This window comes from Carettochelys insculpta, chromosome 2, assembly GCF_033958435.1.
Source record: "Carettochelys insculpta isolate YL-2023 chromosome 2, ASM3395843v1, whole genome shotgun sequence".
Taxonomy (NCBI): Eukaryota; Metazoa; Chordata; order Testudines; family Carettochelyidae; genus Carettochelys; species Carettochelys insculpta.
In genome coordinates this window covers 260158693-260172778 of record NC_134138.1, presented here as the reverse complement: position 1 = coordinate 260172778, position 14086 = coordinate 260158693, and the positions used below count along the sequence as shown (strand labels likewise).

Here is a 14086-nt window from a genome sequence, read left to right as displayed (position 1 = left end):
ACATGCATACAGTGGCACTGGAACAACCACTGCATGGTATACAAAGAGCTTTGTCTTGGGATAGATGTTCAAGTTCTCGAAGATCCTTTGTCTCTAGTGGGTGAAAGCATGGCTTGCACATTCAGACGATGATAGATTTTCGCTTCATATGTCGACTTTAGAGGAAAGATGACCTCCAAGGTATGGGAACTGCTCCACATTTTCCAGCAGTTCTCCAATGACTTCAGTAGAAGTGACATGAGTTTGTCCCATCGGCGAGGGTTGGTGGTGCATCTTGATATTTTTGGTGTCCAGTGTGAGGCCAAGATTCGTGTATGCTTCAGCAAATGCACTTTAGATGGTCTGAAGGGCTGTGGGAGAAAGAGCAGCAGCCCTGTTGTCATTCACATACTGGAGATCTATGATCAAGGTTGTGGAGGTCTTGCTTTTAACTTTCAGTCTCCTGAGACTAAAAAGCTTCCCATTCATTCTATACACAATCTTCATGGCATCTAGAAGCTTGCCATTAATGAGGTGAAGGGTCATAGTGATGAAGATGCAGAACAGTGATGGGGCAATGACACAGCCCTTTTTGATTCCTTTTTTGACCTCAAAGGGGTTGTTTTGGGATACGTTGCTACTCAATACTATGGCAGTCATGTTCTCATGAAGCAGCCTCAAGATGCTAATTAATTTATTGGGGCAGCCGATCTTTGAGAAGATGGTCCACAGGCTGCTACAATTGACTGAGCTGAATGCTTTGGTCAGGTCCATGAAACTTGTGGATAAGGCTTGGTTTTGTTCATGACATTTTTCTTGCAGTTGCAGGCCAGTGAAGACCATGTCCGCTCATCCTTGGAATGGTCAGAAGCCACACTGGGGCTCTGAGAGAATTTCTTCTGAGAGTAGCGGGAGTCAGTTTGCAAGGATTTGAGCTAAGATTTTCCCTGCCATTGCCAGGAGGAAAATGCCACAATAGTTTCCTTGGTCCAACCTGTCACCCTGTGTCTGAAATGTCACAGCATTTGCTCCCTATCTCAGATCTTGAGAATCAGGAGGTAGAGTTGTTTATGGAGCTCTGGCCTGCCTTCTTTGAAGACTTCAGTGGGGATTACATCTAGTCTTCATTCTGATGACAGCTTGGACCTCAAACTACCTACCCGACCATATATATGGTGGAAAACCAGCATTTCTCAAAGTGGTGGTCCTGATCCAAAGGGGAGTCGCAGGGCTGGGTGACAGTGTTATTTAAGGAGGCTACAGTATTTGCCACCCTTATTTCTGCACTGCCTTCAGAGCTGGTTGGCCAGAGAGTGGTGGCTGCTGAGTGAGGGTCCAGCTCCACAGGCAGCAGCACAGAAGGGTGTCAATACCATATCATGGCATCTCTACTTCGCACTGCTGGTGGTGGTGACTCTCCCTTTAGTGCTGGGCTTTTGGCCAGCAGTTGCCCCAAAGTAAGGGTAGAGGTACCACAACCCCCTCCACACACACACACACTTGAAACTCCCCACACCCAGCTCCTTGTAAGGTCAGGACCCATAAAATCACAACATGGTGAAATTTTAGATTGAAATGGCTGAAATCACAAAATTTACTAATTTAAAATCATATAACTGAAACTGACCAAAATGGATGGTGAATTTTGTTGGGCCTTCTGTGATGAATTTTGCTTCCAAACACACTATAAAACTTATGAAAAGGCAAAGGGTAGTATTCATTCAATATAAAGGGGAAGAAAACAGCAACCATCAATTTTTGATTGCTCAAAAAGTGTTCCGTAAACAAATCTTCTGGTCTTTGCTTCACTATAACTACATTATACTAGCAATGAGCCATCTACATAAACTACCAACAGATATTAATAGATACACCAGCACAGCTTGGAGTGAGGATTCTTCTGTTTAATGAAACTAAGGCGAGGCTAACTCCTTCAAGTATGTTCTTTACCGTGCATCAGCACTATAGATACTCAATGACTTCTCAAGGTACTCCTGTTCACCGCTGAAGTCATAAGCATTACACTAGGCTTCCTTCCCCAAAATTTGTTATCAATGGATCAGCAGTGATAATGCTAACATAGATAATACACTAACAGGGAAAAAGCTCTCTGTCATAATTTTTAAATAAACAAAGCAATGAGATTTCTTCATTTAAAGTGTCATTTATACTCACTGAGTTAATTTTAAAAACTATTTTTGAGAGGCTTACATATCAGAATCTTTTAAGACTAAGAACTATTAATCTTTGCCATTCCCATACAAGCATGCCAGTTTTTACACAACAGTGATGCTATATCATAAGGGAGCATTAAATTTGCCTCGCATCACACACGTTTATTTTATTAATAATATTTAGGTTAAGGTAGCATCTAACGTGCCAGTCAGGACCTCTCTGTAGGGGGCACTGCACATGTACATTCAAAGACACAATATCTGCCCAGGAAAATTTATAATCAAATGTCACAAAAAAGGTCTTGTGTGTGCAATATATGTTAAAAGGCGAACAAGAAACAGATGTTCTAAAAACTCATGTTGGAAGAAACTTACCTGGTGACCTAGATTGATCTTTGTGAAGCTGAAGGTACTAAGGTGGTGGTTTGCTCCTCTTACAGCTGGTTCAATCGTTTCTCTGAAAAGTTTCTCAATAAACTGGCAAATAAAAGGCCACATGTGTTTCACAGTCTGAGGAGAAAGAAAGAAATATTGTACTGAATTGTTACAAACATACACATTTACATTGGTTCAACAAGCATAAATGAAAAAGTTTTCAGAGGAAAAGTTTTTTAAAATGCAAGTCTTCTCTCTGTCATTCACCATTTGTCAAGAAAGCCCTAACTTCTGCATTTCCTACCACATGCAACAGCCTTCTTGGACCAGTATCTTGATTTTCCATCTATTTTCGTATCTCATTTCAGAACTTTTTCCTCCTCATTATTATATATTCTATTTACTATTATTAAAATAATTTTTCAGATACAGCTTGAAGGAACGACACATCAGCTCAAGGTGCATTGTTCAGTATTTTATTTTACTTGACACACATGGAACTTGAAGGTTCTGTTCACTTATAAAACAAATATAAAACTGGTTATTTGAATGTGGTACATTAGTACACCAGCTAAGCCAAAGGTAAATGTATGCTTAGCATCTGCAGCTGACTATCCATAAGCTTGATTTAAATTATTTTATTTCAGAGGGAAACGGATCATTTTGTTCAAGAATGGTAAGTCATGATTTAGTGACCAGTACAATAATGTCACAGTTATCCACTAAAGAAACACTGGCTCTTTGTTTACTCAAACTGTATCTAGTGCGGTGTAAGATCTGTATGTTGATCAACAGCCAGAACATCCAATGTAGAAAGGCAATAAATATTTTATCCTCAAGTCCCCCAGCTACCTGGAACAACATCTTACCTTATTAAGCCATTCTGCCCTTTCTGTATCTGGAAAGTGAACCTAGAGTAAGGAAAGGGGGGAAAAAAGTAATTATTACAAACATACTTCAGCTAATGAAAATACAATGTAAAAATCACAAATAGATATAGTACTATATGGATCAATAAATTTAATATCTGGAGCTGGAACAAAGAACCAATGATTACAAAGGACTTGATATTCAGAGTAAGAATGCATAAACATGAATAAATAGTTGAATTAAATATCAGCTGAAAATAGTAAACCAGGTAAATACAAGTCCATAGTACAGGTTTGCAGGAAGCATTGTTTTAGCACAGAATAAATTGGGGTCTCAAACTCAAAACCTGAGGACCATCTTCAGCAAGAGCAGTTACACAATATGGCCCACGAGTACCAGGGATGGGTAGAAGCTCTGTTCTCATCCCGCTTCCTGCCAGTTCCCCACCCCATCCCCCAATTGCACTCCTTACCCCAGTGACATGACCTCAGGGATTACAGGAGAGCCTGGCGCAGGGCAGCACCAGTGGTCAAGTCCCACTGTTCTGCCCACAGTGGCAGGACCTGCAGGGAAGCAGACACAACTGTGTTCCACTTCTCCACAGCTGCTGCCTACGCCGAGAGTGCAGGGGGGTGCTAATCGCCACAGCCCACCCTTGCCAGACTCCTCCTGTAGCATTCCTGGAGGATGGCAGTGAAAGGAAGGGGTGTGTGAGATGGGAATGGACAGTGCCCATAGTCCTGGGCCAGAATTACACAACTACTTCAGCCGAGGATGGCCTGCAGGCCATGAGTTTGAGACATTTCGTGTAAATGATAGTAAGAGGCCAATATACACAACAGTCAAGTCCATAGCAAGAATAGTCAAGACAAAATACCTCTGAAGACATCAGAATACGATCTGATTTTGAAAAAGTATTTGTCTGGTGGCTATTCATATTAAGACCCCAAAAAATTGAAGTGAGAAAGAATGACACACTCATTTGGGAGTAACAACCATACACAAAAACACAATTAAACAACTAAGGATGTTAAACACATGCCAGTCACATGCTACACTGCTTCCATGAAACAAGGATGGACTATTTTCTTTAATTAAAGTTGTTTTACAGGTATTGTAAAACATTTCAGTAAGTTTTTTTTATTTATATGTTAGTTCTTTTACTTTATTTTCACTTTATAGTCCTAAATTGCTCCCATTCCCTGTTCCTGCCTCCAAGCCTCATTGGTAGGAAGACTTCGTCTTTGTCAGTAGGTAAATAAAAAGCCTTGGCCCCTAAGGACTGATCCACATCCCTCCACAGCTCTCCTCTGGGTGTTCCGCCTACTTGTGACCTTGAAGAGTTATGTGCCTGATTGTTTGAGTTGAAGGAGAGGATTTATAAACATGCAGGTTGGAGATTCCAAGGAACATCAGGATGAAGAACAGGAATCCCAGAGAGGAGAGTGGGAGTCACTGCAAGAAGTATAGTAGAGGCAGCTACTGTAGCAGAGCACATGGGTCAGGCTGTGACATTACTGGATTTTAAGGTGAGCAGGAGAACCATTACTGTAACTACTGTCCTAGATTTGCACCAGAACTTGTGCCAAGAGGGCCAGGTGAGGTGTCTAATGAAAGCTAATCATTGAATGTGTTTGTGCTGCTTATATGTTCGTATTATTTTTATATGTGGAATTATAAGTATTGGTTCTGGGCTTATAATTCAAATTGTAGTTTCTGGGAGACCATAACAGGAGGCAGGGCACCAGGTAAAACAGCACTTGATTCCAATCCACATTTTAGGAATTCAGCTGTGGACCTGTAATCTGAAAGACTGCCCTTGTCAGAATTCCCAAAAAAGGACATGGATAGATGACCTGCTCATGTGATTCTCCATTCTCAGTTTTCAGTCTTCAACCCAGCTCATTACTTCCAGAACATCTTTGCTATGAACTGAGCCTGGAAGGACTGATGATTCATCCTGACAAAGAATGTACTCCAAAGACTTTTATGATAGCTGCCTATCCCATCTGTTGCAGCCTGCATCAAGAACTTGTGACTGGTATGTATAATTTGATTGCTTTAACAATTGTACTTTCACCCTATTCTTTCTTTTTATTAATAAACTCTTAGATTCTAAATGATTGGCACAATGTGCTGTTTTGAGTAGGATCTGAAGTATATATTGACCTGGGAATGTGGCTGGTCATTTAGAAGTGACAGAACCTGTGAGGATTTGGTGAGACTAGTTTACATAACCTCTCATCTGTGTAAGGAGGAATACTGGTTGTGCACATGGGAAGCTGAAATGTCTGAGGAACTTGCTTGCATGACTTGCTGCTGGCCAGAGAGGCACCAGAGATGCTCTTCATGACTTGTCTGGAGTGCATTATAAGGACACGCAGTCTAGAGCTGCAAGTAGTCCTGTTTTAAGCAATTTGTCCTGGTTTGGCGCGCTCAGCTGTACCCAGAGAAACCTTCTATATCACACAGGCTCAAAGCTGTCTCACCTTTGTGGGGACAAACTGCTGGTCTGCCCTTCCTTCTAAATCTCCTTATGAGGTCCTCTGGAAGTGTGCAGTGGTAAGTAGCAACATAGGAATAGATACTAGTTATTCTGTTACAAAGTGAAACTCAGCACTGTGGGTTAAAATTCCACTAGAAAGTTTTTCATAGCATGCCCTGAATTTTTAAAAAGTTTATAAGAAGATACTGGGGGCCAGAAGAGTGAGGAAGAGTACTGCTTGAGTGAGAATGCTGAATGTGCCATACATGACACAGTCACTAAGTGGTGGCAGAAGAGATTGTTCTGATTGTCTCTTAACTATTATCATGTGATTGCATGTGTGGTTTTGACACAGGAAAGCATGTTCCATTTTAAAAGTTACAAATACTGATGTCAATCAAATTTGGGAAATCCCTTTTCTCCAGAGAAAGCAATTCTTTTTAATGGATCACTCAAATTTGTGTAGTATGACCAAGACCATTAGCAGATACATATTCTGGCATTACAAGCACTGGTGGACTTTGCTCATTAAATGTATCTCTGAACCTCTCAAGGCTTTCACTAAAAGGCCATTTGTTCCAAATAGATTTCCTGTTTAAAGAGCTTAAGTGCATGAAAATGATTAATAATTAATATCTGTGTTCTTGTGTACTAGACTGTAATATTTTATTCATTCAGAACTAAACAGAAGAACAATCTAAGCTAATTTAAGAGGCAGACAGCTGGGAAATCAAAACTGAAAGTCATCTATAAAGTATCTGTTCCAAATAAGCATTTTTGAATTGGCAACAAAACATAAAATGGTACAGGCTGAAACTACCAAGTCCAGCACCCTCAGGACCTGACTGGTGCCAAATCAGAGAATTTGACAGACCACGGGAGGTCAGTATTGTCCAGCAGCATTCCCAACACTTCCACTGCTTACTGAACTCTTAGAAGATGGATATACTACATCTAAATAACAGCACAGAACACAGAAAGCTAAGACTGGTGGCAGCAAAGAAGCTTTATGGGACCATGGGGAAACTTGGCCTTAGCGACAATAAGTAGGCTGTCCGGCTAACTAAAATCATGCCAGATTATGGATGTTGCCACACAGAAGTGTGCTGGACTAGAGAGATTCAACCTGTCCATACATGAATGTTTCATGTACACACTGAATCAGAAATTACAATTAAGCATAGAACTTTTATTCGACATTTGCCGTGTGAGTGTTCTCAAACCTATACTCCTTAGCTACAGTAATCCTTTGAAAGAAGTTTTTCCGAAACAGATATTCTGAAAAAAAAATTTGAAAACACACGTCCACTCACATAAAGTGAGTGGATATAAAGATATATCCACTCTTTCGGTAGGGTATCCACATGGCCCCTGTTCTTTCAAAAGAACGGGACAGGGATTGAAAAATCTGGCACGATGAGGACTGCTCTTTCAAAAAAAGGACCCCAAGGGTGTATATGCACATGTTTTATTTCAAAAGAATCTTTCAGGAAAAGGCACTCTTCCTCATCTGGGACAGGAAGACGGCAGCCAGAAAAAGTGCTGCATTCTTTTAATTTCAGATCCAAAGAGTGCATTTTGTATGTAGACACTTCACAGGTTCTTTTGGAAAAGGCCCTTTCACCTCCCTCCCGCCCCAAAAGAACTTGCTAGTGCAGACGCAGACCTTCAGGAGGGTTGAAAGGGAGATGAAAGAAAGGAAGATGATTTAGGGAAGGGTTTTTCAACTGTGCTGTGCAGTTGCCACACCCTCTGACTTGAAGTGGTTTCAATCAAATACAAGGTTTACAGTTTGGTTCAGCAGCCCTCAGCTCTACTTCCTTCATGCTTCTATTTGTTCAAGATACTATGAACAGCTTGTATAATCTCCTCTTTCACATGCTTCCTCAACAATAATAAACTACGATACAATTGTTTTAGATAGCGTTGGGGCAGGATGTGAGTGAATGACCCCATTACTGTGTGATAAAATAAATTTTCTGTGTTTCTCTTATAGTGGATTATCCATTTAGAAAGATGTGTCAAACAACTGCAACAAAATTCTGTGTTTTTTGGCTCACACGCTGCCTTTTCAGATTCTGGCAGCATCTAAACTATATATAAAGATTTAAAGTTTCTAGCTGTCATCACTGGAGAGCTCACCTTTCAAACTGATGCAATGCTATCTTCTTGTGTCTGCAGATCCACTGCCACAATGGCTCCAAGAATTTTCCCTTGCCCTAGTAGTTTCATCGATGTGTTACCTCTCAAATTGTTATGCTGGCATTTTTAAATGGTAGTATTGGCTACTTAAATGCTGGTCATTTGAGCAAATGGAATAAGGATGGGGATTTTCATAGAACAGTGAGATTCTGCAAGTAAAGGAGAACAAAAACAATGGGGAGGAGAAGACAGAAGAACAGATGTAGTACAAGAAAGACAGAGAGGAAGAGAAACAACTGGAAGAAATAAGTGTTCCTAAAGATAAGCAGATCTTTCACAGAGAGCGCTGCCTGAGATGACAGTAAGGTACCAGCCAAACAAGACAGTCTAAATAGTATACCCATTTCATATTCCACCCTTGATCTTTGTGACATGAAGAAGCCTATTGTTATATTGGGTGATCCTGCTCACCCTCAGCTCCCTTGCCTTATGCAGCCCTACACAGGAGCCCTGGACCCCAGCAAGGAAACTTCAGTCACAGACTCAGCAAGTGCAGAATGGTGGTGGAATACACCTTTGGTCATTTAAAAGTGGGGTTCAGATGCTTATTGACATGTTTAGACCTTTCTGAAATTAACGTCCCCACCGTTATTACGGCATGCACTATTTTGCACAACATACGTGAATCCAGGTGGAAGACTTTCCTGTCCATCTGGAATTCCAAACCCAAGGCAATAGGCAGGGCTTACTTGCAGCTGCCTACACAACCATCCACAAGTAGCCACACTGAGACATCAACAAGGGTTGCTTTAAAAAATTAGCTTCATGAACGATCTGTCATGCACATGCTACCCATGTATTTCTCTGACATAATGCCAATAAATCATACCACGTCTTAATGAATAACTGCTTTTACTTGGTTAGAGAGGGTTAAGTTGCAGTAAGTAGAATGCATATGGTGGGCAGCTGTGCCCTCAGCCCTCCCACAACCTACCTGGTTCCCTCAGCTACACATCTGCTGCGGACCTGGAAGTATCAGTGAGCAGCTGTGCCTTCAGCTGTCCCCCCTGCCACTTTTATTTTGTGTTTCCCCCCACCTTCCTGCATACCACGAAATCACACCAAGCTCAATGGAATTATTTTATTTTGGGAGAAGGAGAGGTTTAAGTGGCAGGAAAAAGACGCCTTCTCAAGGGTGCCTGAACAGCCTTCTGCAGTGGTCCTTGGGGCTGGAGCGGCAAACTATCCTTGCCCTCCCTCCCCACGCATGGGGACTGTGATAATGGGGGACAGTGGGGTTGGCAACTTCTCCTCACGGGATTCCGGGCAGCAGGTATTGGCTCCTGCAGTGCTGTGTGGGGAGTCCCTCTGCAGCTGCAGCAGGAAGTGCACGCTTCCGTTTGCTCCATAACTGCTGTTACAAGCTTTGCCGCGGCCTCACTCTGCTTTCCTGCTTGTTGCTGATGGAAGTCAAGCATCCTCTGGTTAAACTAAGCTTGATTCGGACACCACTGAGCTGTCCTACGACGCCACTGAGCAGTGTCCTTCATCAGCTTGGTGTGCTCTCCTTCAATCTTTTCCATGTGCTGCAGGATAACATCTTGTTTGCTCTTCTTTCATCTTCTGTTCCTCTCCGCTACGCTGGGCATTAGCTCTGGAAAATGAAAGTCAAAATTAAGACACATTTCACATAATGTGCTTTGAAATGGAATGAATGGGTCTCAGTGTCTACTATCAGGGAAAGTTAACTTTCTGAAGGCCACTTAAGGCTAATTAAGGATGGGATATTAAGCATGCAGTTCACAATACATCAGTTGCCATCACTTATCCAGCACATTCCTTTGTGGACATGGTAAGCTACAAACAACTGTCACCTTTTTCGGGGAAGGAGAGGGCTGCAAGGCAGGGAAAGCCGCCGCGTGCCTAGCCCGGTGTCCTGGGGGTGTCCTGTGGCAGGGGAAAAATTTTTTTTTGCCCATTCCTGGAGTAATCCTTCCCAACAATCAAGCCATGTGTAGGGGATGGTGGAGAAGGGTTTGACTACGGCTGCATGGATAGCTGCGTGTGGGGGGTGAGGGGTTGATGTACGATAAAAGGAACGTAAGGAAAAGTAAAACAAATAATCCAGAGAAAGGCTGGTGCAAAGGGACATGGTAGGGGAAATACCCAGCAGAGCACAGCAGCCATATGGTGCTGGGGAGTCCTGAAAAATTAAAAGAAATGCAGAGGGAAAGGGACAAGGGAAGGGAAATGCTCAGCAGAACACAGCAGCTGCAGGGCATGTGGGACTCCTGAAAAATGGAAAGAAATGCTGGTTGGAAAGGGGCGTGTGCGGGAAGAAACTCTGCTGAGCCTGCAAACATTGGGGGCTCTGGAACGGAGCACCCGCCAGGTGCTGCAGGCAAATGTAAAGGGGCAGGAAGTATGTTAGGAAAAAAAAAATGAACGAAAATTCCCGTGCTTCTGCAGGTTGCCAAAGAAGACATCACCCTCCTAAAATTAATAGATATGGAAAAAGAACACCTACTTATGCTGTGTGACCAAAAGCCTAGAAAATTTGCTAACATGCTGTGCGATGCCATGACACCACATCACTATCTGGTTGCCTGATATGGCAAGGTGTTCTATCATGGAAGCCGCAACAAGTCAGGCCTGCCCAAGAACCTCATGGAAAAAATACAAGAGTGCCTGGATAAGGCCTTCGAAGAGATCTCCAAAAAGGAGAAATGCTCCATCCCAAGAAACATTAACATGCTGTTCTGAGGGGCACAGAACCATAGCCAGCAAATCTGTACCCATATACAACCCTATAGCTATACCCACCCACAACCCGCTTCTAGCATGCAGAATAAATACTCACTCGAACCGCTTGCTCCAGGGGTGCACAGGCCAGCAGAGGTGACCAGCAAGGAGGGGCCCAGCATGAAGGGGACTGGCGTGGAGGCGAACAGTTCCAGGTCTATGGAGAAGAGCTCCAGGCTGTCTGGAAGAACCTCCTCGGGCCCCTGTCTGTTGCCCCCTTCCTCCCCTCCATTGCCCTTTTCCTCCGGGCCATCTAGCTTCTCCAGGCTCACCCTGAACTCCATATCAGGGCCTCCAGAAGTGTTGTAATTCAGACCAGCTTACATGGTGGGGAGACTCCCCATAAGCATGTGCAGCTGTTCATAATAGCGGCACACACACGGAACTGCCCCGACCACTGGTTGGCTTCATGGACTTTTTTATAGGCTTGCTGGAGTTCTTTTACCTTTACCCGGCATTGCACTGAGTCCCATGAGTAACCTTGGGTGGTCAACTCTGATCATAGATTTCCATGTTTCTCTTGGCCACTCGAAGTCTCTTCGCCACCGACTGGTCTCCCCAAATCGCAAGAAGATCCAGAATTTCCTCGTGGGTCCATGTTCTGGCTCTCTTGAGACCCTGAGAAGCACTAGGCAAATCACCACCCTTAGTGCTCATGATTGCAGTAGATGGCTAGCAATGCAATTGCTACTGATGTTGTACAATGGCTACTGATGCAGAACAATGTGACAGGCAAAGGAATTTTTTCTTAATGCGCACGCTTTATATTTGCTGGGCTGGGAGCAGAAGCTGCTGAATTCCAATTCAAATTCTATCAAAACTTTGTGGTCTTACTGTGACCTTCTTCCTGTGCACCCGGATGGAGAGCAGCATACAATGAAGTGGCCATACATGGAGGGTCACCGTGTACCTTTATGGGATACATACAGGACACTTCTGGAGGCGAATAAATTTGAATTAAGGACATGGGTCTTCCACACTAGCCTTGATTCGAGATTTAAATTCGAAATTGATGCTATACCTGTCCCATGAGATTGATATTTTATTATTGGTATTATAGCTCAATAAATCATGATAATAGTATTAACTGTGAAGACAGTGACACTTTAATATCGAGCTAACTCCTTCAAATTTGATTTTATCTCATAGTGTAGACAGCCTGAGAAAGTGTTTCCTGCACCACACGCTCACATCAAAATAAAACTAATTGTTAGTTTTCCCCAATTCATCTCATGAGTGGACGAGATGGGCCTATTAATAATAAATATTTTCTAAGTAGACCAAAACTTGCAAATTAGCATATGTTTCTTCTGGAATTAATAAACAGATGCAATATACATTGATGCTGACTTGTGTTAACACCCATTAGACTACAAAAACAAAAAAAAATAACTTAGTTTCTTCCATTTATGCTGTTCATTTACTTTATGCTCAAAATGAAAAATTAAACTCCATGGGCAAATTTCATCTTTTGATTTTCAGGTGCCAACAAAATGCAATGAATTTAGAAACACAACATGACAAAACTGTTGTAAACAAATATTCAATTCAGTTCACAGAAGTTTTTCCCTATGTATTACATTTTGCATGTCTCACATTCTGTCCAATCCTACTTTGTTTGAAAGCCTACAGTTCACAAAGAAACTAAGGCTGTGTCTACACTTTCCCCCATCTTTGAAGGGGGCATGATAATCAGGGACATGGGAGATTACTAGTGAACTGCTGTGGTGAATACATAGCACTTCATTAGGCTAATTCTCCCCCGTGGCAACTTCGAAGCTTCAAACTTTGAAGGTCCGGCATGCATATAGCTAAGGGCACTTCAAAGTGCCTGCACTACTTCAAAGTCCCTTTATTTTGAGGAGTCCCAAAATTTTGAGGAGTACAGGGACTTTGAAGTGCCCGCAGGTACACACAAGCCAGCACTTCGAAGTGCCTGTGCTACTTCAAAGTCCCTTTACTCCTCAAAATTTTGGGACTCCTCAAAATAAAGCGACTTTGAAGTAGCGCAGGCACTTTGAAGTGCCTGCAGCTATACGCATGCTGGAACTTCCAAGTTTGAAGCTTCGAAGTTGCTGCGGGGGAGAATTAGCCTAATGAAGTGCTGTGTATTCACCACAGCAGTTCACTAGTAATCCCCCGTGACCCTGATTACCATGCCCGCTTCGAAGTTGGAGGCAAGTGTAGACATAGCCTATGTGTTTCTTTAAACTATAACTGCCAGACTAATTTGTTATAGTTTGCTTTAGCTCATGTAGCTTCTGTTATAAACTAATTAGGGGAACTTCAGAGAAAAATAATCATGGTATGAATAGAGTCAGAAGCACTGTAAATGGAATTTAAATAGCAATGTACCAACTGGCTACTATAAGGCTAGACAAAGTAAGAAGGAACACTCTAGATTACAAGGGAAATTCACAAGATATTTTCTGTTGCCAACACTAAAACAGTATGCCACAGTGATGGAAGAATAGTTTTACACAATAATCAGGGCTCAAAAATACTGCAAAGAACATAAGCCAGACTAGCACCTGCTGCTAAAGTTAAAGGTCAACTAACTGGTCAATTACCACTTCATTAATCTCACCCTGCTTCTGTATAGCCTCTTTTATTGTGCATGGATTTGTGTGTACAACAGTCATAAACATGCCAAGTTATTAGTCTCTGCACAGCCATATCCATACTAGTATAAAATTCATGTTACCAGGAAGGAAAGTAGAATAGTAAGTGTCCTTGAGATTACTTTTCTGGGTGCAACCCTTATTGGCTTGTTCTCAAATTCATCAAAGGCATTAAAAAAACCCACAAACACACACACTACTGGCCACTTAAATCTTTGGGGGCTTTTAAAATCAACTGAAGTCCAGTATTTTAAAATAGGACAGTGATAGAATTAAGACACTGGAAAATGTCTAGTTTACCTATTACAATAAACCACCTCTGAGGAAGCAATGTAAATGCATCATCATCACGATTATTCCTTCAGCCTAGAACCCATACTAAGCAACCCATCTTTCCTGTGACCTCCATGGAATCTGACAGATGCACAGTACCAAGGTATCAATAAATGGTGTTCTATTTATAAAAATCGGCAGCATCCAGCCACTCTGACAGCACCTTTCAGACATTACCTAGGAAATTAAACATTGTATTCTCAGCAACAGCCCCACTTCATGAACTTTTTCTCCTGGCTTACACAGAATGAATGAAAATGTGTAAATTTTTGCAGTGAACATCAGGCCTGCACTCAGAGAATAAA

The 14086-nt window shown here is 42.2% G+C and overlaps 1 protein-coding gene across 2 annotated transcripts in view; it reads right to left on the bottom strand.

The window, feature by feature from the left end:
- Window positions 1-14086, bottom strand: part of ESYT2 (extended synaptotagmin 2) — a 158510-nt gene that overhangs the window by 118453 nt on the left and 25971 nt on the right. For both annotated transcript variants that reach the window (XM_074985052.1, XM_074985053.1), the window contains exons 2-3: window positions 3398-3439; window positions 2529-2663 (exon numbers count right to left, since the gene is read on the bottom strand). In XM_074985052.1, the coding sequence (XP_074841153.1) occupies window positions 2529-2663; window positions 3398-3439 (177 nt within the window). The remainder of the gene's footprint in view (window positions 1-2528; window positions 2664-3397; window positions 3440-14086) is intronic.